Raw genomic sequence first — 26,644 nt, 5'->3', positions numbered from 1 at the left:
GCTTTGTCGCGTATTATCCCCCGATCACGGTGTGATCTCATCGAGACGGTTCGAAGCTTCGAAGTTCGGGGATGGCGATCCTGTAGTCCCGACGGAACAAAGTTCACCTCCCGTCTGCAACTAGAGGGACCCAGGGATTTGGTCGGTAGTGGACAAACGGGGCTCCCATAATTCCGTGACGCGGGTGGATCGTGGGTCAGAAGAGAATAGCGCAATGACGACTTGGGCTCAGGTCCCAGGTCCCGGGAAGGAAAACAAGAAGTTGACACAGAATTCCCATTCCCGATTTCGATTAGACTGAGGTCCTTCTGTTTCGGCCCCAAGACAAAAGTGACCGGGTTTCCGGGACGCCAGAGGAAGTTGAGATCTATCATCTCACTAATTCGCACTAAAACCATAGCTCCGGGAACAAAAAACCAAAAAAAAGACTCCTGTAAGCCGATCATCCTTGCCTTACGCCATACGGAGGGGAGGGACGTCTGTTAGCGCGTAGACTACCCCTAGGGGCGCACTAAGGAGTCGCCTCTTGATGTTCCCCGGGGGCCCGGGGCTCAGGGCCGTGGGTCCCTTTCCAAACTTCGGGAGTCCATGATCCATCGTAACGGACTAGACAAGATACGGTAGGTATCAACCGTTACCCTTCTACGTTCTGGATCTGGGGTGAAGGGGACATGGGCGGTCGAATCACAGTCCCGGGGGGGAAAGGGAAGTAAAGACTAAAACTTTAGGGCCCTTTTTGCCTCCCCCCGAATGATCTGTGATTGATCGAGGAATGGAATCGTATCATAGCGCTAGACAATCGGCTTCTCTCCCATGATCCCCTTTCCCGGAAGACCTTCCATTGGCTCTGAATGCCCAGGCGATGCTCGTAATGACGATGATGCACTTCCCCTCCCTCTCCGTACCTCACATCGATCCTCCTGTTGTCCATTGGCTCCACTTCTTGTTTCTTTTTCTTTTTCTTTTTTGACTTTTTTACTTTCCCCCCGCCCCCCCCTAGACCTTGCCTCCAGAGTGATGCTTCCGCTATCCCCCCCCCCTTAGGTAGGTTTGGGATTTTTGAAATTTTAATTTTAAATTAAATTTAGGATTTCTGTTTTCCTGTACGGACGGATCACCTCTTCTCAGTGGCCAGATCCCCAGTCGGATGGCCCCGATCCCGCCCTTTTGCATTCGAAATACACAGAGCTCCAAAATAATAAATAAATTAAAATTGAAACCCAAAAAAAACCAACCGGACCCACACCCTGTCTTTATTACTGATTCAACATGTTTGCTGCCATCTGCATCCTGCGGCTTCTGTACAGCTGTAACCAAAATTTCCAGCCGTGATGCTGAACGGTTGACGTTTTAGTTTCCTTTGGCGCCTGATCACATCGGACTCTATAGATGGAGCTATCCACTGTCGACACCCGTGGATTTAATATAATAGCTCCCCTTTCCCCTCTGGATTTTCATGGAATGACTCCCTTTCCTCCTCCTTTGTGCTCATCACAATTTATCCGCCTGTCTCGCTTTTAAACTCAAGTCGGGACTCCTTTCAACCATCCCAAGATTCTTCATTAGATCCCTTCCCCATTCCTGCTCCCTTTCCTCTTCCACCTGCCAAACCTACTCGACCCTGATTTCGCCGCACCGGTTCGATCGACTTCTTTATTTTTTATTTATTTTATTTTTATAAATTTCCGAGATCCCCGGAACAAGTTGCGTCAAGCCTCCCTTGCAGTTGTCTCATAGTCTCCTCGGACCCGAAGATCCTCCGCCCTACCTTATCGGATTCACGACAGAATTTCCAACCGCAGGGGGAGAAATGTTGAAGCCCTAAAAAACGAATCGTCTGCTCCTTGCTCCGATATCACCAGCCTCCACACCAATTGCATTCTCTCCCTTTCGACCCTGACGCATTAACCCGGGGTAATCACAGGGGTATCAAAAGCACCAACCTTTGGTACTTTTTATCGCCCTCGCTTTCTTCTGGATCGCGCTCAATCGAATTATTTGGAGTGAAGCGGGGTCTAAATTTTTTTTTTCCGCCTCCTGCTCGCTCATCGACCTTTTTCTTGGTCTCGGTTCTTTTCACAGTCACAATGTTCAAACGACTGGCTTGCTTACAAGGCCGTCAGCGCAATGGCGCCGGCGAGGACTGGTCTACATTTCCTATTCGGCAATTATTTGTTTTAGGTAAGTGAGGTACTTTTGTTGCGCATCGCGAACTTCTCGAACTATGCGAGTGTTCGAGGAACAGGACAGTGAATACTAACCATGACTGTCCAGCTCTCGTCCGCATCTGCGAGCCCATTGCTTTCATGTCGATTTTTCCATACGTGTACCACATGGTTGAATCGTTCCATGTCACGGATAACGACCAGAAGATCGCGCTTTACGCCGGCATGATCACATCGTCTTTCACGTTCGCCGAGTTCTCAGCGGGTATGTTCTGGGGTCGCATGAGTGACCGAATCGGCCGCAAGCCCGTGCTCATCATGGGCCTGATTGGAACGGCCCTCAGCATGGTGGCCTTTGGATTTGCGCCCAATCTGGCCACCGCGATGATTGCGCGCGCCTTGGGCGGCCTACTGAACGGAAACATCGGGGTACTTCAGACAACCGTGGCGGAGATTGTGACGGTTAAGGAGCACCAGCCGCGAGCCTACTCGATCATGCCTTTCGTGTGGTGCCTGGGATCGATCATTGGACCGGCTATGGGCGGTGCTTTGGCCCAACCGTGCGACAACTACCCGTGGCTATTCCAGCGTAACACCCTCTTCGACCGCTTCCCGTTCCTGCTGCCCAACCTGGTGTGCATCGTGGTGCTCCTGTGCGGCATCGTGGTCGGAACCCTGTTTCTGGAGGAGACGCACCCGGAGATGAAGCATCGCCGTGACCACGGCCGTGAGCTGGGCCACTGGCTCATCAGCCTGTGCTGGGGCTCGCGCGTGCAACTTCCGGACGAGTCCGATGTGGTCGACGAGAAGTACTTCTACGGCGATATGCCCCCCGAGTACGAAAGCGCCGGATCATCGCCTTGCCTCGGGTCTGTGGGTGACGTAGGGTCAACGGAGTGCGACCTGGAGGGTCAGAAATCCCCCGCGCCCAAAGCATTCACTCGCCAGGTTATCTTCACCATTGTTGCTTACGGCATTTTGGCCTAGTGAGTTTAGCCCCGCCTCACCTTTCTTGCATATGTTGACCTCCTTTACAGTCATAGCGTGTCCTTCGATCAGCTGATGCCCGTCTTCTTGAGTACCCCGAAGTCCGACGACGCTGTCGTCCTTCCACTCAAGTTCACTGGAGGTCTCGGTCTCCCGACCAAGACCATTGGTTTCATGCTGGCCGTCCAGGGCGTCTACTCCATGATTGCCCAGCTATGGCTATTCCCCTTCGTCGTCAAGCACTTCGGTACCCTACGCACATTCCGCTTCGTGCTGCTCGCCTGGCCTCCGCTCTACCTGGCGGTGCCCTATCTTATTCTCCTACCGGCTAAACTCCAGATGCCGGCCGTATACGTTGCCCTGATCAGCAAGATTACCTTCCACGTTATCGCCTTCCCCGCCACCGCTATCTTGCTTGCCAACGCCGCCCCCTCCTCCAAGGTTCTCGGTGCTATCAACGGTGCTGCCGCGTCTACCGCAAGTCTGAGCCGGGCGTTCGGTCCCACCGTCACTGGCCTGTTACACTCCAAGGGTTTGGAAAGTGGCCACTCCGTTCTTGCCTGGTGGGCCTGTGGCCTTGTCTGCGTCATCGGTGCCATCCAAAGTTTCTGGATGGAGGAAGCCTCCGAGCCCGAGCGTTTCAAGACCGAAGTCAGTGAGGCGGAGATGAAGCGTGAAGCCATGTCAGATGAGTACACTGCCCAAGACTTCGACATGGAGGAGGAGGAGCAGCGTCTCCTCTCCTTGCGGTCTAGCATTGACCACGAATTCGACATTACAAACCTGAACATGAATGCCACATTCGACTGTGCTCCCGACAGCACTACAGCTGATTCCCGCGTTTGAGTACGGGGCTTTGATACCATAAAAGCATCCTCTGTTCACTTCGAGTCCTTCTGGGAAGGACATGACCGTTTTTTCAGCGCTCCTGCGTTTTGCCCACGGGCACTTTCCATTCTTCATTTTTCCCATTTTCACTTCGCGCCATGATACCTCCTTTCTGTCTCATGCGTTTTCTTTTCATAATCTTTTCTCATCGAGATCGGATACGGCGCAACTGACATAGAGTGGATGCATATGCAAAAAAAGCATAAAACTTGGGGTCTCCTTTCTACTTTCTTTGTCTTTTTTCTTTTTGTCTGGAGCATTGAACGGGCTATATTATGATGATACTCATGCATCTGGGAGGTTTTTTGATCATTCTGTTTTTCTCGCACATTACACGTCTTCTTGGAAATATCTCCAGATTGACTCTTGGACTCATTCAATTGAACGGCCGTCACCATCCCTACTCTTTTTCCGGGTCTCCACCTCGGCGTCTAGCTCGTAAACAGTTTCACATTGGACTGACTGCAGGCCAAGCGTATCCACTGTATACCACCCTGCTGTAAACCCGATCATATGACTCGGCGGTATATAGAGTGCTTCGCCCCTCTCTTCTTTTCTCCTACCCCGAGGTCTCAATGCCCTAGACTTTGCACTCGCAATCTCCGATCCACAGAATCCACTTCTTGTACGCCTGTCAGGTCTCCGCGTCTCCACCAATGAAAGTCAATTTATTCCGGGGAGATCCACTCGGCATTAGACTGCGTCCAGCAGCACGCGAATGCAATGGCGATTTATTTAGCCCCGAACAGGGCTTGTTGCCCTGCATAATTTGCTGACTGAGAATACGCTTTTGTCGCCATGACCTTCCCGTTCCTCACGGCTTAGCCGCATAGTCTGGGGTACCGAGAGTACCGAGACACCGTTCCCGAGGGCAACTTAGATTTCTCCGTATGAGAGTGGCCACTGCTGAATCCCGAACTCCACCAGAACCCTATCGTGGCAATGCGACCTTCTCTCCTCTTCATCCAACAGCTTTGCGCCGCCTTTGTTATCCTTCGTGGGACGGTGGTCGATCGTTCTTCTTAGTGTCCGATCACTGCTGCTCTGCGCAGTCCAGAGATATTGATTTTCACCTGCACCCACCCTCGGAGGATAATCTACCTCCGTCGCGAGCCTCTTGCGCCGCGGAGAGCTTGTCGGGTCACCGACCACATCGCGGGTGCGGGCCGCCTCCTTTTCTATCGTTTAGGATCGCAAGAACCGAATCCTAGGGTCGAGCCGATTCTGCCACGCCAGTCTGGATCTATCATGAACGCTGATCCGCCAACGAAAGTAAGACCGCTGTTCCCGATCGCTGTCTCCGCAGAAGTCCACCGTCAAGAGATGATCGCAGGTCTGCGGCTCTCGCCACTTGTTCCTCAACATGCCTAACATCCCCTCCCCTCCTTCGCCCGTCTCTTCAGGGAAGAAGAGACCCCATCCTTCCGGCGACACATCCCCGACTCAATCCGATCCCGCGACCTTAAATACGGGACCCAACCCCTCCGCCCCAACCCTGCCCTCCGCGTCACCCGCTCTGTCCACCGCGCCTTCGACTACGACTATCGCTTCCAACGCTTCCTCCTCTTCCTTCCGTAATGTCTCTGCCTGTAACCGCTGTCGGTTGCGCAAAAACCGATGCGATCAGCGTCTACCGAGGTGCCAATCTTGCGAAAAGGCCGGAGTTCGCTGTGTCGGATATGACCCCATAACGAAGCGCGAGATCCCGCGCAGCTATGTGTATTTCCTTGAAACTCGGGTCGCTCACCTCGAGAAGCAGTTGGCGGACCATAACATCGAGTTCAAAAAAGCCGTCGCATTCGATGAAGAAGAAGCTCTAAAAACAGAGACCGAAGGCGATGCAGCTCAATCATCTGGCGACGGCCACCTTGGCGAGAATCAAGACAAGGCACAGTGGAAGAATATCGCTGTGAAGGAAGAAACCGGTCCCGATCAGCGACCAGTTGGAGAGCAAAATCGTGATACAGAGGGCAACCGAGATCCCGAAAGCGAGGACAATTGGCGTCTGCATAATCTGGTGTCAAATATTGGCATGGTTTCGGTACAAGGAACATCCGATCCTCGATATCTCGGCTCAACATCCGGCATCTCATTCGCTCGGGTCGTCTTTGCTGCAGTCAGAAGCTCAATCCCGGGCAACCCGGAGCGCGGGCCACTTCGCACTGCTGAACGGCTACCCCAGACGGCTACTGGCTCGGGCGCAGGTAGTATGCGCGATTCATTCTTCGGGCTTCAGACGAAGCCGATGATGAAGCGTGCGTCCTTCCCAGACCGGGAGCTCGCCGAGCGACTTGTTGATCTGTATTTCGAACACGCAAATCCCCAAATGCCTATTCTCCACCGTGGTGATTTCATGGAGCTTTTGGACCGCACGTACCTGTTGGAAGAGAAGAATCGCTCCCCGCGAGCTCTTTATATCCTGAACATTGTGTTTGCCATCGGCGCCGGAATCATTTTCGATGATAAACCCCAAAGTTCGGGTGACGATAGCCGCGCTGGCCGTGATCGATCTTCATCCACTTCCAAAAGACCGAGACTCTCAAATCACCAGTATCAGCCGGAGGAATACCATGCATCTGCTATTGTTCATTTGGAATCGTTCCTCGGTTCTTCTTCCAGCGAAGGGTTCGGTGGCTTGGAGGAGCTTCAGGCAGTGCTTCTTTTGGCCAGCTTTGCTTTGCTGCGACCGGTTGCTCCTGGTCTTTGGTATATCGTTGGTGTAGCGATGCGCTTGGCCGTGGACCTGGGTCTTCACTACGAGGATGGGATTGGCCTTGACTCTGGATCGAAAGACGGGAACCAGGTCCAGTCGCGCATTGATGCTCGTGAGCGAGGACGCCGTGAATGGGTTCGCGATCTGCGTCGCCGTCTGTGGTGGTGTGTGTACAGCTTCGACCGTCTCGTTGCCACCTGTGTTGGACGACCATTTGGTATCAGTGATCAGGCCATCAGCACGGAACTCCCATCTATGATGGACGACAAATACATCACGAAATCCGGCCTCTTGACGCCTCCCGATGGAGCTCCCACCTACAAGCATGTTGCTTTCCAATACTTCAAACTCCGCCTCCTCCAGTCTGAGATCCACGATGTCCTTCAATATCAACAGGCACGCGCCATTCGGAGACGCTCCCCGGAAAGCGCTGTCATTCTTCCTCACGCCGAACTCACCTCCCCATTCCTCCAAGGCTTCGATTCCTTCCGCTCCTGGCGTCATGATGTCCACCGACGTCTTGTAGAATGGCACGAAACGGCCCCAACGCGGGCTGATACTGGCGTGAGATTCTCCATCGAACTTTTGGAGTTAAATTACTGGCAGGCCATCATCTTGCTTTACCAACAGAGTTTGACCGTGCCTGCCGAGTTGGCCGGAGAACTCATTCCGGCTGACGATGTCTCCAGTCCTTCCTTTTCTAATGTCGATGAGGGTGACGAGGAGGATCATGTCTATCTGAATGTTGCTGAGGCTGGCCAGAAGGTTATTCGCATCTATCGCCAGCTCCACCGGGTGCGATTGGTCAACTACACGTATCTTGCTACTCACCATATTTTCATGGCTGGAATCTCCTTTTTGTATGCCATCTGGCATTCACCTCTCGTCCGAAGTCGTTTGGTATGTATATGCTTCACATTTTATCTCTATCCGGCACTAACCCTTTCGTCTAGACTCTCGACGAGGTGGATTTCACTGTTCTCGCCGCCACATCGGTACTGGGTGACTTGATGCACAAGTGTCCCCCTGCTGAAGCCTGCCGAGACGCCTTCGAGCGGATGAGCAAGGCCACGGTCCAGATGTGCTTGTCCACCACCGGCTTCGGATCACAGGTCGACATGACTCGTGTGCACGCTGCTTCGCACGCGGCCGGCTCTTTGTATCCCGGTCGAGCACGCCAGACAATGGATCAAAGACAGCGAGGCCAAGGCCCTCGGCGGTACACGCAAAGCCGCGCTCAACGGCCAGTCCCGAAATTCGACATGAATCTAGCAGATTTATTCAACGATAATGCGCCACTGGCCGATCGATCCCGGTCCGATAACAGACCTCCCGAACAAGCTTTCCCCGTCCGCCCAGAACAGGCCGAGTCAATGGGCCCGGGCTTCTCTGCAGACCGAGCTGGTCGGTCATTCGGGCAGCGCACTCCTTCCATGGAGTACTTTATGAAAAATGAAAATCCGACGTCCCCGCAATCTGCACCGCAATTCTACTACGGAAGTTCGCCGCAGCAGAGTGGCTCCCCAGGAAGCGTGGCTGCGAATGGACCTCATGCAATTGCACCTGCAGACGCAGAGGCGCAGACGGGCATCAGTCTCGATTTCCTTGAATTTGGATCTGGCGATCCCGACGCCCAACATATGGAAACGGACCCCAACGCGGAGTATTTGGCTGCTATGCCTCCTCTTGGGCCTAATCTCGGCCAGAACGTGGGCATTGACCTGGGCTTCGGCATGGCTATGGACTTCCAGCATGACTGGAGCGAGAATCCCAATTATGATCTTCTGGAGGGGTATTTCTTCGGCGGTTCTGGGCAAGGCGCTCCCGGTGGTGATACTTAAAAGGTGTTTTTGCCTTCTTCGGCTTCTTGACTGCTCCTTCTTTGTCTATTCATTCCTATTTCTCTTCTTCGATGCTCACCGTGTTTTCTGCTCATTCTCCACCCTCCATTACCCCACCTCTTCTACCACTCTCTGTTTTCATTTTCTGTACATCGTCAAAGAGGATTTCAAGGTGAAAAGGATTGGCTTCACGGAATAAGGTGGCTGTTTCTCGCGATATTTTGATTGCTTTGTTTGGGATACCATATATTCTATATATAAACTATATCATATTGTATAAACAATCACCGAGATTAATTATTAGGTCTTGAACGTGAACCTTCACATGTTGGTGTGTATACATATAAACAAGGTAAGAAGTAAGACGTCTAGACTCATCGAGTGCCTTGGGCAGCAACCGCAGACCCGCCAAAACAAACATTCGCCCGTTTTTTTCCCCTTTCCGCCAACACATCAACCTTGCTGTGTCCATTCGGGGACTGCGGCGCTCACCGCGAATCCATTTGGTTGCATCTCGTTGGCTGCTTCGCCCAATTCGGCGCGACTAACGCTTGGACCCAACTGCCTGACTTGAACCTCATCAGGTGGTCAGTGCCCGTAACCTGCGATCAGAGATCGCAGCCCCGGTCTCTCCGATTACTCTGGCCCTCTTTCGGTCCCACTTTCGTTTAAACCGGGGAATACTATGCCCATTCACTGCGATCGCAAGCACCAATCTCCCTGTCTCAGCTGAATCGAGTCCCGCTCAGCCCTGTCGGAACGGATCCGTACAGACCACCGACTCCCGCCGACCCTCGTCGCGCCCACCCGTTTTTGTTCTGGAAGACCACTGCCTAGGCAGCGAAGGGCCCAACTCAGTTAGGCTCTCGGAGTATCACTTTCGTTTCTCCGACACTGAACACTCTCCTCCTGCAACCCCCAGCCCCGCCGCTCTTAGCCGCATACCTCGATACCTCGATACCAAACCTTCGCGACTGGTCATGTGTGGGACTGCCGACTATCTACAAGCCTATCGATTATGCACCTTGAGCTATACACAAATCCATAATTCATTCGCAACAAGGGAATCAATATGGTGAAGGCGGACGTCCGAAGGGACTACTACGCGGATCTAGGCCTTCAACCTAGCGCGGAGACAGAGGATATCAAGAAGCAGTTCAGGAAGCTAGGTATGTCAAGGACACAGAATGATGTTAGGCGAGACCAGCACTGATATGGATATATAGCACTCAAATATCACCCTGACAGGAACCCGGGCAAGGAACAGGACTTCATTGCCAGGTTCCAGGCCATTCAGGCGGCTAATGAGATCCTCAGTGATCCTCAGCAACGGCTCAAGTATGACACCGATCGATTGCGCGCCGGCTACGGCAAAGTTTACGGGCCTCCGAAGACAAATACCACTCGCAGACAGGCACCGACCTACGCTACTACCCAACCTCCCAAGCCGCAACCTCCGAGACAGCAATACAGTAGTCGACCCCAGGCATCTTCCAAAGGACCCTCGGCCGGTGCCCAACGTTACGCAGCCCATGCGCGCGCAGGACCGCAGCAATGGCAGAATCCACAGGATGAGGCACAAACCAGGGCTGATGCATTCCGGGCCTTTCATGGCATGCGGGGTTCTAATCCAGCAGGCTGGCGAGGCTTTGATCCCGAGACGGGACGTGCAACTCCTTCCTCGGGAGGCACGCCGAGGCAGCAGAATGCGCCTTTCGGTGCCCAGCGTCCCAAGTCTGCGTATGAGTACTTCAAAGACAGTATGAAATCACAAGGACCTTCAAGCCCCAATTCTCCCAAGAAAAGAAACGGCTTTGCGCCGGGTACTGCTGGGGGTGATGAGCCTATGGCCCGAAATACTTCGGCGTATACCAGCACCCGAAGCGAGCGGCCGAGCAGCATGTATTTCGATTCTGCACCTCCGCCAACCGCAAAGAAACCGTCGACTCCAGAAACGGCCCCTTCTTTTGCCCAGCGAACTGGTACAAGCTATGCCACCTCAGGGGGCGAGAAGACTTTCTTCTCGAGCTCTGGACTCGGACGCTCGTCGACCGTACGTACACCCTCCGGCTCCTATCGAACGACAAACTCGCGCACAACCCCCTCCAGCCCTGTCAATGGCGAATCAGAAGGGCATCGCAGCGCCAGCCCCAAGGCTAGACGGAACCGTACCTACTCTGCATCCACGAGCTCTAGTGAACTCGAGGACGACGATACCGAAGACGATGTGCGCCCACCCAACACGTTCAAACCCAAAGCCGTACCCAAGAGTCGATTGGGACCTAATCAGAAGTTCGCCGACTTCTATCGGCACGAAAACTCCAGCTCCGGACTTGGTGAGAACCCTCCCACCCGCTCAAGCTCTCAGCACTTCCGGCCACCTACACCCCGGCCATCCGAGGGATGGCGGAGACCTGCCCCGTCTCATCGGGGCCCCTATTTCATGGATTTGGACGCTGACACCTACGAATATAAAGGACACAACTCAGATAGTGCAGCATTCCCCAAAGGATCGTATCGACCGGACCCGCAGGCACAGTCCAAAGACCCGTATGTTCAACCCTCATGCTGCGTGATAGCATAGACTTACAATTCCTTAACAGTATCAATTCGGCGCAAAAAAGGACAAACCCACAATCAACCCCATTTGAGAGGAATATCCCCGGCAACCTGCACAAGAAGTTCTCTGCTGAAGACTGGAGGGAACATTTACATAAATTCGACTTCATTGGTGCCAATGCCAGTCCCACGGATAGACAGTCGCCTAATACGCATAATCGCCCCCGCGCGTCCACTCGAACTGACTCAACACAGACTGGAACGTCAACAGGATCGCCTGGCTTCAAATCATTCAGCCCTGGATCCGGAAATCAGTCTCACCGGTCGCAGCCGCCGCAGCAGCCTACTCCATTTGCACAGGCAAAGTTCCATGCGGATCAGTGGTTTGAAAAGGTGAAGGACATATCATGGAATGCCCAAGAGGCCGACAAAGCGCGATCATCTTCCAACACACCTCCGCGAAGCCCTAAGAAACAGGCAAGATCAGGCACGAAATTGCGAAGTGCCCCTCAGGCAGCTAGCGTGGCCACTGAATCCGATGAAGCCGAGGACACAATCAATGGCAACACACCTCCCGAGCCCAGCCAGTCAGTACCTGCTGATGCGGAGGCTATGGACATCGATGAGCCTCCCGGTCCAACAAGCGCCATGCCCGACAGTGCCTCTGCCGGTGATTCGAGAAGCACGAGTTATCCGGACCTCACTGCTCATGCTACTCGAGGCCCTCTTGCCGGAGTCAAGAAGTCTCAACCAACCCCGCAGGCAGAGGGTGACACACCTAATAGAGAGACTCGTACGCCGCTTTTTGATCTGGATAATCTACGAAACACAGTGCCGTTCACCAGCACAAACAGCGGTGGAATCGAGAACCTAGAAGATGTGCACGCCAATCTCCCATTTGATTCCAGGGCAAAACAACCAACAACAACAAAGCGTGACATCCAGCCTCGAGAGCTAAAACTACCAAACCCTCCCAAACGACCATGGGCACCACAACCAACCGCCGCCTACGCAGGCTCACAACAGCTCACTCTCTCCCGTGACAAATGGAACTGGTACGTGTCCGCAATGAGCACATACATGCACGACTGGAACACATTCAACCGCCGCATGCTCCTCCACTTCAACACCCGACAAGAAGCCATCGAAACTGGCCTTTCACCGAAATGGATCAGCGCCGTCGGTGATACAGCACGGCTCCACATCAACGGGATCGACGAAGAAGACGAGAAGAGCGAGACCCGCGAAGATGTACCCGATGAAAGCGACGACCTTGTTCCCGGTAGCGGCAAGGGCGGCTTCAGTGCATACCTGCGAGGCATCGAGGAGGATATCCAGGTGCGAAAGCATTGGGATGTAGCCTGTGAATTGCACCGCGAATGTATTCTGGATCTCGGGCGGCTGAGGGAATGGATCCGGAACGGTGGGAAGGTGGTATAGGGATGTCCTATTATGAATGATATGAACACAGATTTGTGGTGGCGTTTAGATGTCCATGGGCGTTGTCGCCGAAGAGGTTCTGACTTTTTTGCATGTTGGGCATGGTGTCGGTTCAGTGAATACCCTGGATATTGCATTTGATAGATCTAATTCCGTTTCATCCATCCTTCCTTTTCGCATCTAGTGGAACTCGTCGTACTTGACTACTATCCCTAAAGATGGGCGGCGCTATTGTAGGAGAAGACCAGGTACTTGAACCTGCGAATTCTTCTACTTGCTCCGGTCATGCGATGATAGATCCTATGGATTTGCCAATACGGAAGGATCAAATCAAATAAGATGCACAAGCAAGACATCCCAGACGCTCAAGTTTTAGTCTACTACCAAGCAGCTCCGGTTTGGCCTTGTTTTAGCTATTCTTCCTAATCTAGTTAGGATCGATTCCAAGTAGATGTACATGCTCCGGCTAATCGGATTGCCATTGTATCTGATACCCTGTACGACCTCCGGTAAAGGATGATCATGAGTGCGGATATGGATGAAACATAACACCAAATGAAGTCTAAATTATGGACAGGGATGCTCTCGCGCGACGAAGTGACTGACTAGGATCTCAGCCGGTTTATGGCGAAGATCGGGCGCGGCGTCAAAAATGGTTTCTACAATATCAAGAGGAGCGGGATATTGAGACCGATACATAAGGTCCAGCCGTCCCTTATTCAATGCACGTTACAGCTGCAGATACAATACGAAGCCATAGATGTCGCGTCAAGCAGAAAGTCCAAATTTACCGGCGAAAACCCTTGCCCTAGATGCCTCAGGCAACAATGCCGGCGGGTCTCCCCGGTACGTTACAAAAGTTACGGGAAAAAAATACCGTCGGCATCGTGAGTCACTGTAGAAAAGTAGTCAATTTCCCGCTCAGCATTTCCCTTAACTGTGAGAAACGATCTCCAGTCCATTGTAAGTCCATTGCCACTGTCGGGGCCGAGTGACGGCAAAGGGATTCACCGAGACTGACCCGGTCCAGTTTGCCCCGCCATCCGAAGCCGGAGTCTTCTTCTTCCTTCAAATCCCCGCCACTGGCAGTTGCGAATCCGATCGCAGACAATTCAAATCAGTCTTACAGAGAAACCACCATGGTCTCTATCGTCTTGGGCAGTCAATGGGGAGATGAGGGTATGCTCCAATGTCTCGGGATTGCGGAATTGGAACTGGAATGCTGATTGCGGGACAGGGAAGGGAAAGATTACAGACATGCTGTCGCAGCAGGCGACGCTGTGCTGTCGTGCAGCTGGTGGTCACAGTGAGTTCTACTCTATCCTTACATGCTTTATCCACCTGGATATACGCCAGCCCAGATCCCAATGATTGACCAACCCGTCCGCGGTTAATTAGACGCCGGCCACACCATCGTCCACGAGAACGTCACCTACGACTTCCACATCCTGCCCTCGGGTCTCGTCTCGCCTTCATGTATCAACCTGATTGGTGCCGGTACCGTGGTCCACGTTCCCAGCTTCTTCAAGGAGCTGGCTCAGCTCGAGACCAAGGGCCTGTCCACCGCCGGCAAGCGTATCTTCATCTCCGACCGCGCGCACGTCTGCTTCGACCTACACTCCGTTGTTGACGGTCTCGAGGAGGCCGGTCTCGGTGGCCGCAAGGTCGGCACCACGGGCAAGGGTATCGGCCCCTGCTACAGCGATAAAGCTGCGCGCCGCGGTGTGCGCATTGGCGAGATTCTGGACGAGGAGACCTTTGAGCGGAAACTGCGCACCCTGAACACTTCGTACTGTGCGCGCTTCGGAGATCTGGCCTACGACGTCGAGGAGGAGATTGCTCGCTTCAAGGTATGATCGGAGTCTCTGGGGAAATTTGTTGGATGTGAGTGCTAATACGGAGATGCAGGAGTACCGCAAGCAGCTGAAGCCGTACATCGTCGACCAACTCGCCTTCATGCAGGAGCACAAGAACTCGCCCAACACCCTGGTCGAGGGCGCCAACGCCCTGATGCTGGACCTGGACCACGGCACATATCCCTTCGTGACCTCTTCATCAACGGGTCTGGGCGGCGCCGTGCAGGCTCTCGCTCTCAACCCGACGAGTATCAAGTCCGTCATCGGTGTCCTGAAGGCCTACACCACCCGCGTGGGCTCCGGTCCCTTCCCCAGTGAGCAGCTCAACGAGGACGGTGACAAGCTGCAGAGCGTCGGCCGCGAATTCGGCGTGACAACCGGCCGTCGCCGCCGCTGCGGCTGGCTCGATCTCGTGCTGGCGCGCTACTCCCACGCCATCAACCACTACACCGCGCTCAACTTGACCAAGCTCGATGTCCTGGATGACTTTGACGAGATCAAGGTCGGTGTTGCATACATCCTGCCCGACGGCACTCGCACCACTGGCTCGTTCCCCGCCGATCCCAACGTCGTCGAGAAGCTGCAGGTCGAGTATGTTACTCTGCCAGGCTGGAAGAGCAACACTATGGGTGTTACCCGCTACGAGGACCTGCCGCCTAATGCCAAGGCTTACGTTGAGTACATTGAGCGTGAGATCGGCGGTGTTCCTATCAAGTGGATCGGCACCGGTCCTGCGCGCGAGCACATGATTGCGCGCGAGTAGGTGTTCTGGTGGTAAGTATCTGCCTTTTGGTAGATGCGGTTCCTTTTTTCTGCAGAATATTGGGATATGCGATTGAATTTTATATACGGTTTCGACCTGTTCCTGCTTCCATTGACGTGTTACTTATTCCCCTCAAAAATGGACATGTTAGATGGCTTGGATATTTCATACGATAGAGTTGGTTCCGGGATGGGAGTTTTGGGATAGTGTCACATATAATTTTGCCAAATTATAAATCAATATGTAAGACAAGAAGTTCCAAGTAAACAAGATAGATAGTACAACATGAGCTGAGAAGGTGGGTTGGGGGAAAGTGGAAGACCAAGAGGAAGACATATAATATGGTACATGGCAACAAGCCAAAGAGACAAAAGACGCCGCCCGATGCGAAAAGGATGGGATATCTCTATCAACTTTCTTGTTTCGTGAACTCGGTTGCAAGGCATGACCTAACGGCAGACGTAGACCAATTCGCTCGTCTTGCACAGCCCGAAATCATGATCAGAAGCGGGGCCGTCCGCCAAAGCCGGAGGAGCGTTCGCCAAAGCCAGTGGAGCGTTCGCCGGAGCCAGAGGAGCGTCCACGGCCACGGCCGCCTCGTTCCTGGTTATCGCGATCAAAGCTACGACGGGGGAAGCCACGGTCACCGCGGTCACCACGGTCCGAACCACGGTCGGAGCCACGGCGGCCGAAGACGCGGTCAGACGATTGTGATCCCTGACCAAAGCTGACATGGCGATGTTGTGACTGGCCAATTGTCAACTCTGGGATCTTGGCAATACCGAGATTGCGGGCAATGTTGGCGCTGACGGCCGGGGGTTCGGGCAGACCGTAGCCGTGGATGGCGAGGTTGTTCAGGATGCGAATAGCGTGGCGCTTGCTGGAGAAGCTTTGCAGCAGAGTGCCAAGCTGGGAGCGGTATGTGTTCTCACGGGTGATAGGTGATACCTCTTCCATAGCGGATTTCATCTGGCTGATGGTCAAGGCAGTAGCAGGAGAGAGGTTCTCCGTGCCCTTGGACATGTCCGCCATGGCGGTGGGTAGAGACTGGCTGTCTTCGTGGAGAGGCAGATCTCCCAGTCTTTCGGAGTAGTAGTCGTTCTCTCCGTCGTGGAGGAAGACCCAGCCCTCACCGGTCTTGTTGGCACGAGCAGTGCGGCCAAGTCGGTGGATGTAGGTCTCGCGGTCACGAGGAACGCCCACCTGGAGAACGTGAGTAACATCGGGGAAATCCATGCCACGAGCGGTCACGTCTGAAGAGAAGAGGATGGCCTCGGGGGTCTTGCGGAAGGTGCTCGCGCTGTTGGTGCGCTGCCCCTGGCTGAGACGGGCATGGATCTCTAGCAACTTCATGCGACCCAAGGGGGAAAAGCTTCGGGAGTTACCGGGCTCCGACTTGAGGTTGTTGAAAGCCTCGGCCGCAAGGTTAACCTCGCTGGTCGAGTTGAAATAGACAATTGCCTTGAATGGCCGCAGGTTAGGATCAGCTTGCTGCCGAGCCTGGTAGTTCTTGGCGAGCTCGAGGATCGAGGGCAGGGCATTCTCGTACCCACGCAGGAAGACAGTCTTCTGCGGAACACTGAAGTGGGTGGGGACCTCATCATCGCGAACAGTCTTCACGAACTTGAAGTCCGGCTTCATAGTACGCTTGACCATTTGCATAACCTCTTTGGGGACAGTGGCCGAGAACATGACAGTCTGGCGGTCCACCTTGAATGGATCCGGGAGGAGTTCCTGGATGGCCTGGACCTCGGGGGCGAAGCCCTGGTCCAGTAGACGATCAGCCTCGTCCAGGATCAGGGTGTTCAACCGCGGAGCAGAAACACCACTGTAAGGGTCCGAGAAGATGTCCTTGATGCGGCCGGGGGTGCCGACCAGCAAATGGCAGCCCATCCGCTGGATCCTCTGCAAGCCAGCTTTCTTCTGTGTACCACCCACTGCAGTCTGCACCTTGAGTCCCGTGCCGGCAGCGACCTTCATGGCCTCGACGGCAATCTGCTCGGCAAGCTCTCGAGTGGGCGAAATGATAAGAGCCCGAATGTCGGCAGCACTGGCCTGCCCGCGACGACCATGGTCTTGCTTGGTGTTGAGTGTAGGGTCACTGAGGATGTTCTGCATGGTAGGGACGAGGAAAGCCAGCGTCTTGCCGGTTCCGGTCTTTGCCTGGGCCAGACTAAAAAAGCATTAGCGGGAGAACTGAAACGGATTAACATGGAGCAGTTCAATCTTACACATCATCACCTCGGAGCATCTGGTGGAGGGTCTGGCTTTGCACATCGGTCATAGTTGTCAAGCCCATGCGAGCAGTGCTGGTGATGTTCTGAACAATCGAGGCGTCGACGAACCCCTTTTTCTGCAAATCCGCAAACTCGGTGATCAGTTCTTGCTCTGACGCAGCGGGGGCTTCAGCAGCCTCCGCAGAAGCCGCGCTCAGCGCAGGGAACGAAGTTTGAAAAGGCCGGGCAAGGGCAGGAGACCAGGTAGACGGGGCCTGCCATTTGAGTAATTGGGGGGCCAATCCCGATGAAAGGGAACGCGGCGCAGATGCGCGCAGTGCCTGGGAGACACCGAATCGGCGAACGGCACCAAACATTTTGAAGGATGTTGATGAAAAGGGTGAGACTGAAATAATCTCGCGCGACAGAAATCGTAAAACCAAAATTTAGATCACATGACCCTTATCGATAGTAAGTGGAGCCTGAGGCCAAAGGAGTGGCAATTTTGACGAAATTTTAAAATCCTGGTACTAAACAAGCATATTAAGCACAGACGGGTAAAAAAGGAGACAGGAAAAATCAAGTTAAACGAGGCTGTCTCAAACAGACTGAATTAGTAGATGGACAAAATAAAAATAAAATAAAAAGAATGCGTCGACGCCCGGATTCGAACCGAGGAACCCGAAGGAAACGGCTCTCCTATGTGAGAGATCAGACCTTAGTGAACTAAGGCGTTGGAAGGCTCTAGCAGGCCGCCGCGGTAACCACTGCGCCACGTCGACCTTGGATGATGAACTGGCCGTTTCTTTATACTGTATCCACAATTTTCCATCCCCTTTCTATCACTTTCACGCCTTGTGACACTGGTTGGGTTTATTAGTTTCACGCACTATGGACTGCCATAGTATTTCATATTCACTACAATGTTTGACTATTCAATCGAAGTACTTCTATGCTGAGAATTTGAAATTCCCATGGCTCTCACCAAGAATGTCTTACAAGGTTGAGTCAGCGGGACGCGGATCGAGAGAAGTCCGAAAAATAGGAGATTGGTAAGAACCGCGTAGTTTGCTTACAGGGCTGACATGCCATGACTCATAGATTGAATAGCTATTTTATCTGGGGCGTGGCTGATCTGACAGGTATCCCATGGTGGCTCCAGTGGAATGCGTTGGAAATATGCTGCGGGGTCTATCAATTGCTATAAGAGGACCCGCCCCACTGCAACATTCGTAGTTCATTATTCTTACCAACATCCACTATGGCTCCTGTCAACGTTGTGGTCGTTGGCGCGTCCTACGCCGGTCTCCACATCGCTCATTCCTTGCTCGAGGTCCCCGACGTCAAGGTTGCGTTGGTCAACCCGTCCACCAATTTCTATTGGAATATCGCAGCACCGCGCATCTTGGCCAAGGCTGAGGCCTTCAAGGCGGAGCAGTATCTCCTTTCAATCACCGATGCCTTCACCAAATACACAGCGAGGAAGGTCGAGTTTATCTTGGGTACTGCGACTGCTATCGACGTCGCCGCCAAGAGCGTTTCAGTGACTCCCAATGACGGCGAGGCCAGATCGGTCTCGTATGACTATCTTGTGCTCGCATCCGGAAGCACTACTACTTCCACCACTGGCGAAATTACCGGCTTCTCCATCCCGTTCAAGCAGTCCAACCGCGATGACTTGAAAGAGCTCATCGAGGCGGCCCAGCAAACGATTACTGGGGCCAATAATATCGTGATTGGCGGGGCTGGGCCCATAGGGGTCGAATTGGCCGGTGAGCTGGCCGAGGCAGTGGAGCAGAGTGGCAGCGCGGCGACCATCACCCTGGTCTCTGCGACAGACCGCGTGCTCCCGATGCTGAAACCGTCGGGCAGTTCGGCCGCAGCCAATATGTTGCAGCAGAAGAACGTCAAGGTCATTACCTCTACACGAGTGACCGACGCCGAGGCATCAGGCGATGCATGGATGGTCTCCCTGGACAACGGCGAGAAAATCTGCGCCGACCTTTATATCCCCACCACAGGCGTGATCCCCAACAGCGGCTTCATTCCGGAACAATTCCTGGACAAGGACGGCTGGGTCAAGGTCGACAAGGAGATGCGCGTGGAGTCGTCAGAGAACATCTATGCTGCCGGCGACATCACCAACAACTCGATGCGCCTCTCGTTCAAGGCTGTGGAACAAGCCAGAGTGGCTGCCCATAATCTGAAGGTGGATATTCTGGGCAATGGTGAGCGCAAGTCGTTTGACCAGGGCGAGAGCATCATGATGGTTGTCCCGGTTGGCGAGTCGGGTGGTACTGGGCAGATATACGGCTTCACTCCCTTCAGCTTCATGGTGAAGATGATCAAGGGCAAGGACTTCTTCATCTCCAAGGCGGCACCTATGGTGGCCGGAAAGGCATAGACGATTTTATGAACGGGGATAATAATATCTCTTAAAGATTTTTATACGAAACGGACACAATAATTCCAATATATATTTTCTTGACGAACGGCTGTCTCAGATCTCTCCCCATTTAGATAAGTGAACCCTGACATTACTGCTTATGCATAGCAATATCGATTTCAAACCGAGCGCTTAGATATCAAATGATCAGTTCACTGCATACCTCGGTAGCAAACCCAATCAAAACCAAATCGCATTGATCCCCTCCACACCAAGCTTGCAGGGAATGACCCGGCCAAATCGGGTAACTTGCTCCGTGCTTAGAAACGCCTGGTTGCGGGATCTCTTAGCTTATTCAGATTATTCATAGTGAATGGGTCCCCTGTCCACGGTTCTCCTACCCAGAATGGCGTTCCCCGTCGGCTTGACTCGTTTTCAGTTCCTCCGAGCTCCACCGCGGCAGTCAATGGGCCCCGCTCAGAAGTCTCCGTTTCGATTTGAGCTTATACAACAAAGCTCACCTGGTGGCAAAGTTGAGATATGGGTGGCGCACAGTAACGGTTTCCCGGGGTTGTACATGTATGCAATCGCAGGTTCATTATGACGGAGAATGTGCAGGGAGGTGGAGCCCGGCAATGCTCTGAGATCGACTTTAACCTTCTCGAGAAGCTTCTCCGGGTCCCACCGGCAAACGGCAGATTGCTTTATAATGATGAAAACAATTTCTGGAATTCTGCCTCGGTCAAAATCCCTTCTGCCCCGCTTGACAGTTGTACAGGCTTTGTTATAAAAGCATTACACAGTCCTGAGTTATTGTCTGAGCTCATATCCTTACTTTTCACCTTCCTCTCGTCTACCGATATACTCCATTTACGTCATGTCCAATAAGGCTCTTGTCTTCAAAGCGATCCCCCAGGGCTACCCCGTCCCCGGGGAGCACCTGACTATCGAGCCCGCCGCCTATGACGCCAACGTCGAGGCTCCGGCCGATGGTGTCGTCCTGAAGTCGCTCTACACCAGCTACGACCCCTACATGCGTGGCCGTATGCGCCCCGTTGAGGTCAAGTCCTATGCCCCCGCCTTCGAGCTCAACAAACCCATTGAGAGCGCCAGCATTGCCAAGGTCATCCGCTCGAACAGCGCCAACTACAAGGAGGGCGACCTGGTCATTGGCCACGTTCCCGTCCAGGAGGTCGTTGCCCTGGATGGCAAGAACCTGGTCCGCATTCGCAAGCTCGAGAACCCCCTCGGCCTCGAGGATATCCGTGTCTTCTTGGGTGCTCTGGGCATGCCCGGCCTGACGGCCTACTCGTCTCTGTACGAGATCGGCAAGCCCAAGAAGGGCGAGACCATCTTTGTCTCCGCGGCCTCCGGTGCCGTCGGCCAGATCGTAGGCCAGTTGGCCAAGCACGAGGGTCTGAAGGTCATTGGATCCGTGGGCTCCGACGACAAGCTCGAGTACATCACCAAGGAGCTCGGCTTCGACGGTGGCTTCAACTACAAGACTGAGAAGCCCGCTGATGCTCTGGCTCGCCTCGCCCCCCAGGGTATCGATATCTACTACGAGAACGTCGGCGGCGAGCACCTCGAGGCTGCGCTGGACGCGATGAACAACTTCGGTCGCGTCGTCGTCTGCGGTCTGATTTCCCAGTACAACTCGGCCCCCTACCCCATCACCAACATCCACCAAGTCCTCGTCAAGCGTATCACAATGCGCGGCTTCATTGTCGGCGATGAGGGTATGGGTAACGTTTACACCAAGGAGCACCAGGAGAACGTGCAGAAGTGGATCAAGGATGGCTCTTTCAAGGTGCTCATCCACGAGACCCAGGGTATTGACAACGCTGCCGAGGGCCTGGTTGGCATCTTCTATGGCAAGAACAAGGGCAAGGCTGTCCTGAAGTTCTAAGCGGTGGATGCTAAAAGATCAAATGACGATATGCCCGCCACGAAATTCTGGGATAGGACATATTCGGGATGTCTCGGTTATGACGTCCTGGAGATGTAACCATGCAAAGTTAGTAAAGAGAAACAATTGATGATATGCATAATCAAACCTTCAACGGATGTAGAGTAACAATAGAATAACAAGAATAAAGTAAACCCTAGAACTCAATGAGTATAGAGTCGGGATAAATGTTTCTCGATCGGCCAATCTCGGCTGGGCGGATTCCCGTCGGCCAATCACCTGACGTAGAATTCGCTGACATACCGAGTCGGACTCCCGAGGTTCCAATGGCCAACTTCATCCTTGTGCGAGTCCGTACTCTCCCCTCCTCCACACCCTTCAACTATGGTTTCATTCGCGCGCCCGTCACTGCTTCGGCAGACTCTCGCGACCCGGTCGCCCCTCCTGCGCCAGAATGTCGGCGTTTCGCAGATGGTCGCTTTTCACGCCTCCGCTCGGAAGCAGATCCTGCCCCCGTTGCCGCGTACGTATTGCCTCTGTCTGGCGATGAATTGGCAGTGCCGAGACTGTGAATAGTGCTTGATCGTGTGGACATCTGCTAACGTGATTTTCGGTGTACAGAGTCGCTTGAGGGAACCAGTACGTGACGATCCGAAACTTCCATGCCTTTTTTTCTCGACCTTCGAGCCTCAACCCCGGATTGCGGTTATCCCATGTCGATTCTGTGGTTTTGGCTGGAATGGCGAGGGAGATGGCAGGGCTGGCAGTCAATTGGATCTCATACTAATTTCCCGCGATAGTGAACGACCCCGTCCCCGTCCCCAAGCCTCACCCCTCCGAGGGTAGCTACCACTGGACTTTCGAGAGGTTCGTCATATTCCAGCTTTGAGAGAATCATTGGATATTTTGGATGTGAAAATTACTGACCGATATCTGCAGAGCTGTCTGTGTCGGCCTGATCCCCGTCTGTGTCGCTCCCTTCGCCGCTGGCTCCCTCAACCCCGTCATGGATGCCGTCCTCTGCTCCCTCCTGGTTGCCCACTCCCACATCGGATTCCAGTAAGCCACCCGGCTGTCGTACAGCTTAACATATCTGACCTTATACCAGGGCCGCCATCATCGACTACTTCCGCCCCCAGCGTGTGCCCAAGTTCAACTCGCTCTGCAACTGGCTTCTGCGCGCCTTTACTCTCACCACCGCGGTCGGCCTGTACGAGTTCGAGACCAACGATGTGGGTGTCACCGAGGCCCTGCGCCGGATCTGGAACGCATAGAGCGGAGTCATTTGAAAAGGGGTTTGGTTTCTTTTATTCTGGTCAGGCGTTCCGCCTATGTATATGTCGTCGAAATTTCTCATTTGTCCTGCCCGACACGGTCGGTGCCCAGTTCTTCCAGCCTACAAGAATTATATCTTCTGTACCCACATTCATACCGTTCCAATAGAGTATATTCATATCTATAGCCGAAAGTGCAAACGTAATAAAACAAGACTCGCTCAACATGGAGCGCAATCTCGCTTATAGCAGTATTCTTTTATACCTTTCACTCCTCATCCTCGTCCTCATCCCCGTCATCCAACACCTGATCATCCGGCAACCGATCCTCATCATCCGCCTTCGCCATAACAGCCTCAATCACCTTCAGCGTCGCTTTCAACGGCAACCCGATAACGTTATCATAACTGCCCTCAACCTTCTCCACCAGAATAGACCCCAATCCCTGCAATCCATACCCACCAGCCTTATCTGCACCCTCGCGCGTGCGCACATAAGCCATAATCAACTCATCCGAAACATCCCCATCAAACACAACATCCGTCTCCTCTACATGCGACTCCATAGCATACCCCGGCACCCGCGCACTCTCCAACGGCGCCATAGCCACTAGTGCCGTGTAAACCTTGTGCTTACGAGCATCGCGCAGCGAACGAAGCATGGAGAAATGGTGGGCCTCGGAAGTGGGTTTCTCAAGAATGGAGCCAGAAGCAGTATTGACGACGACAGTATCAGCAGCGAGGATGAGGGCCGGCTCGCCCTTTTCCTCGTTGGTGATTTCCTGCTGGTACACGGCCTGTGCCTTTTTGGTAGCTGTGCCGAGGACGTATTCGAAAGGCGCTAGGCTTTTCGGGAGGTCTTCGGCTGCGTTTGAGGGAATCACTTCGATTGGAAGGCCTAGGTAACCGATTATTCGGCGTCGGCGGGGTGATTGGGAAGCTAGGACGACTCTTCGTGTGCGTAGGTCGTTTAGCACGGGCAATGAGAGCGGCGGTGGGCGGGGGAGTGGTGGCCCGCGCGGCTTGGTTGGGAGGTCGTAGGCTGGTGGAGGGTCGGCGGGGGAGTCGACATGGTCGAGAAGAGCTTCTTTGGAGTCGGACATGGTGTATCTGTGTGAGGGATGGTATCTTGAGGAGCTAAGAGCTGGCTAAGAGCTGGCTAAGTGTAATTGCGGTGGGCTGTGATTGACATTGCGGTCTCCACTGACGACATTCCTGATTGGGCGATATTTGTGTACTTACGTTCCTTCCAACGCATAATCTGAATGTTGCGCTAGACACTAGCAGCTGAAGAGTCAATCTTACTGACTCCTCCAAGCCTTGGAAGGAAAATAAATTATTTTAAAATACGAGAGCACCCCAAGCGATTAGAATCGCTTTCACTACCGATGGCGCAACCCCGCAACTCATCCGGCTGCAAACATCAACTATTTACCCTGCAAGTTAGTCCAAAAAAAGAAGATTAGAGGAAATCATAAGGTGGAGTGTCGCGGAAATAACCTTCAATTCATACTGGAAACCGGGGACTCGATTGGATTATTCACGGCATGCTCTATCGGATGGTTGTCTAGTACATCGATGCAGCAACTCAGGGCCGGACTTCAACCGACAAAATACAACGTGTGGGTATCGAGGCAATCAACTGCGACAAGGAAAGTGCGTGCCTTTTTCGTGTCTGAAATGCTATGCGTCACGTAAGGGTTTCTTTTTGTTCCTGGTCACTGTGAGTTTGGTTTGGACAAAGATACGGCACCAATTTTGTAGCGCAGTATTCTTATTAGAGGTACCCTTTCTTCATGCTTGAGGCTTAGTAGATAGTAGCATAGTAGCCTACGAGATCTCCTGACGGGGACGTCTAAGAGCCGACGATTCGTTCGTCGGCTAAGCAGCAGTGAGCAGAATCTTGAGAACTATGAGCAGACTGTTGTGGATAAAATATCATATTCGCAATAAAATCATCAGTTTCCAAGGCAATGGAAGTAGCCCGCTGCTCGAGACAACGCTGTGACGCAGGATTTTCTAATGCAGGTGACCTTGCTGGTAACCCTGCAGAGTGTATTTGAATGCGCTAGGCCTGACCTCGAGATTACTTCGAAGACAAGCGACAATTTTTGCAATATGTTACGCATTTGATTTTCATATTCTCATCTATATTTATCCCGTAGTCGATGTGACCCCTCTTGGTCGCTGGAGTTATCACTTGTGTTCCTCGTCAACCCTCGCAGGAGCTTCTATAGTGCGTAGCTCATACAGTGGTGCCAAGGTAATTATTATCTCCATACCACGTTATAACAAACTTTATGTTCTAATAGCCTATAACACAACTGTTCCGCGATATATTGCTCTGTATCTCCCAGATACTATCTAGGAAGACTCGATGCCACTCTACATGCCTAACAAGTATCTCAAATAGGCTTGTACGGTTCCACAGTGTGAGACTTGTGTATGTAATTTGATAGATAAACCAAAATTGAGTGTTTTTTTAAGTTCAACAGAGACTGGCGACGCACTTCCAATATTGTGAATATTAAAAATGGGCGAGGAAACGGAAGTACTTTGTCCCCGCACGCCCGGCCCAATCAGCTCGGCACTATTGCACGGCACTAGTACACGTGACTGGCCCCCACTTGCGGCCCTCGGTAGAACAGTTCGCACCGACAGGCCCCTTAGTAGGATGCCTAAACTTACGAGGCTGCTGCTTGGAAAAATCTTTTTTGAGACGTAGAACATTGAATTGAAGTAGCCGCCCAGCACAAAAACGCCCCAAGTGGTTCTGTAGCCACGTCCATACTGACACATTCTGGTTCCCAGCACCAGGCCCATTGGCAAGTCCTGATTGAAGATATACAAAGAACGATAGACGCAAAATAGAATGAATATAAACCACGACGGTACAAAAGCATGCGAAAACAAGAGAATCCGGCAGTTGTGGTGATGCAGCCCAGCGTATGAAGAGGATTGTTGGATAGGAATGTGTCTGGGGAGACCGGCCCCGAGCCTGGGCTCATCTGTATATACCGCCGTAGGTCATGAAACAGAGAAGAAGTGAAGAGAGGATAATAAAAAGACAGCAGAAAGTGAAGCACAACAACGCGAAGATGACCAGGGCTATGTTGGCCGCAATGAATCGTCTACGCGGCCGCCCTTGTTCTCAATCTCCGCAATCAGATTTTGTCGCTCTTGAAGCTTCAAGTGCATGAATTCGACGGTCTTCTGCAGCACAATGCTCTCGCTGCGACCTTGGCCCTCGAGACCAGGCACCAATTCCGTGAGTCGGTCGAAGCCTTCGCGAATGGCTGCGCGGCGTTTCTGCTCTGAGGCGATGTGGTTGTTCTTCTTCTCTTGGTCCGTCAGGCGAGGTTTGTCTTTGTCCTGACCGGACACCGACTTGGATGCGGCGGTCGGGGTCGAGGAAGACCGGTCGTCGTCGTCGGGATTCATCTTGTGTTGAAGTGAATGCGATCGAGAGTGCAGGACAGAAGCGAATTTGAAGGAGGAAGTATAGCCGATCGATTATCTCCTTGCGAACACGTAGATCGTTGTAGGCGGGGTATGAAGGAGTGGACGCCGGCCGAGGGTGGTAGAGAGAGGGTTTGGGTTTGGAGGATTGCGGAGGCGATAGGACCGATAAGACCAATGCGGAGAAAC

At 53.1% G+C, this 26,644-nt stretch overlaps 10 protein-coding genes across 10 annotated transcripts; 7 read left to right on the top strand and 3 right to left on the bottom strand.

The window, feature by feature from the left end:
* Positions 1–2,087: 2,087 nt before the first annotated feature.
* Positions 2,088–3,998, top strand: N7498_005746 (MFS transporter; the record flags this gene model as incomplete). Its single annotated transcript, XM_058452808.1, has 3 exons — positions 2,088–2,181; positions 2,275–3,151; positions 3,203–3,998. The coding sequence occupies 3 exons, from the start codon at positions 2,088–2,090 to the stop codon at positions 3,996–3,998; spliced, it is 1,767 nt and encodes a 588-aa protein (XP_058309346.1).
* A 1,405-nt stretch (positions 3,999–5,403) lies between these two features.
* N7498_005745 (Zn(II)2Cys6 transcription factor) lies at positions 5,404–8,594 on the top strand (the record flags this gene model as incomplete). Its single annotated transcript, XM_058452807.1, has 2 exons — positions 5,404–7,653; positions 7,707–8,594. The coding sequence occupies 2 exons, from the start codon at positions 5,404–5,406 to the stop codon at positions 8,592–8,594; spliced, it is 3,138 nt and encodes a 1,045-aa protein (XP_058309345.1).
* Positions 8,595–9,623: 1,029 nt separating this feature from the next.
* On the top strand, positions 9,624–12,593 carry N7498_005744 (uncharacterized protein; the record flags this gene model as incomplete). The annotated part of the gene is made up of 3 exons (XM_058452806.1): positions 9,624–9,763; positions 9,821–11,144; positions 11,198–12,593. Exons 1-3 carry the CDS (start codon positions 9,667–9,669, stop codon positions 12,591–12,593), a joined length of 2,817 nt encoding a protein of 938 aa, XP_058309344.1. The 5' UTR covers positions 9,624–9,666.
* A 1,019-nt stretch (positions 12,594–13,612) lies between these two features.
* adB (adenylosuccinate synthase ADE12) lies at positions 13,613–15,236 on the top strand. The gene is made up of 4 exons (XM_058452805.1): positions 13,613–13,772; positions 13,831–13,899; positions 13,992–14,443; positions 14,502–15,236. Exons 1-4 carry the CDS (start codon positions 13,733–13,735, stop codon positions 15,210–15,212), a joined length of 1,272 nt encoding a protein of 423 aa, XP_058309343.1. The 5' UTR covers positions 13,613–13,732; the 3' UTR covers positions 15,213–15,236.
* A 477-nt stretch (positions 15,237–15,713) lies between these two features.
* On the bottom strand, positions 15,714–17,805 carry helA (putative DEAD box RNA helicase HelA; the record flags this gene model as incomplete). Its single annotated transcript, XM_058452804.1, has 2 exons — positions 15,714–17,385; positions 17,444–17,805. 2 exons carry the CDS (start codon positions 17,803–17,805, stop codon positions 15,714–15,716), a joined length of 2,034 nt encoding a protein of 677 aa, XP_058309342.1.
* An 884-nt stretch (positions 17,806–18,689) lies between these two features.
* Positions 18,690–19,832, top strand: N7498_005741 (NAD(P)/FAD-dependent oxidoreductase; the record flags this gene model as incomplete). Its single annotated transcript, XM_058452803.1, has 1 exon — positions 18,690–19,832. One exon carries the CDS (start codon positions 18,690–18,692, stop codon positions 19,830–19,832), a length of 1,143 nt encoding a protein of 380 aa, XP_058309341.1.
* An 859-nt stretch (positions 19,833–20,691) lies between these two features.
* Positions 20,692–21,723, top strand: N7498_005740 (MDR family NADP-dependent oxidoreductase; the record flags this gene model as incomplete). Its single annotated transcript, XM_058452802.1, has 1 exon — positions 20,692–21,723. The coding sequence occupies one exon, from the start codon at positions 20,692–20,694 to the stop codon at positions 21,721–21,723; it is 1,032 nt and encodes a 343-aa protein (XP_058309340.1).
* Positions 21,724–22,107: 384 nt separating this feature from the next.
* N7498_005739 (CybS family protein) lies at positions 22,108–22,997 on the top strand (the record flags this gene model as incomplete). Its single annotated transcript, XM_058452801.1, has 5 exons — positions 22,108–22,246; positions 22,345–22,362; positions 22,524–22,590; positions 22,663–22,782; positions 22,832–22,997. The coding sequence occupies 5 exons, from the start codon at positions 22,108–22,110 to the stop codon at positions 22,995–22,997; spliced, it is 510 nt and encodes a 169-aa protein (XP_058309339.1).
* A 268-nt stretch (positions 22,998–23,265) lies between these two features.
* Positions 23,266–24,099, bottom strand: N7498_005738 (nucleotide diphosphatase; the record flags this gene model as incomplete). The annotated part of the gene is made up of 1 exon (XM_058452800.1): positions 23,266–24,099. The coding sequence occupies one exon, from the start codon at positions 24,097–24,099 to the stop codon at positions 23,266–23,268; it is 834 nt and encodes a 277-aa protein (XP_058309338.1).
* A 2,005-nt stretch (positions 24,100–26,104) lies between these two features.
* N7498_005737 (uncharacterized protein) lies at positions 26,105–26,437 on the bottom strand (the record flags this gene model as incomplete). Its single annotated transcript, XM_058452799.1, has 1 exon — positions 26,105–26,437. One exon carries the CDS (start codon positions 26,435–26,437, stop codon positions 26,105–26,107), a length of 333 nt encoding a protein of 110 aa, XP_058309337.1.
* Positions 26,438–26,644: the final 207 nt, after the last annotated feature.

The sequence above is a fragment of the Penicillium cinerascens genome, assembly GCF_028974065.1.
Source record: "Penicillium cinerascens strain IBT 15544 chromosome Unknown contig_5_segment0_segment0, whole genome shotgun sequence".
Classification (NCBI taxonomy): Eukaryota; Fungi; Ascomycota; class Eurotiomycetes; order Eurotiales; family Aspergillaceae; genus Penicillium; species Penicillium cinerascens.
This window is presented reverse-complemented; position numbering and strand designations above follow the sequence as displayed.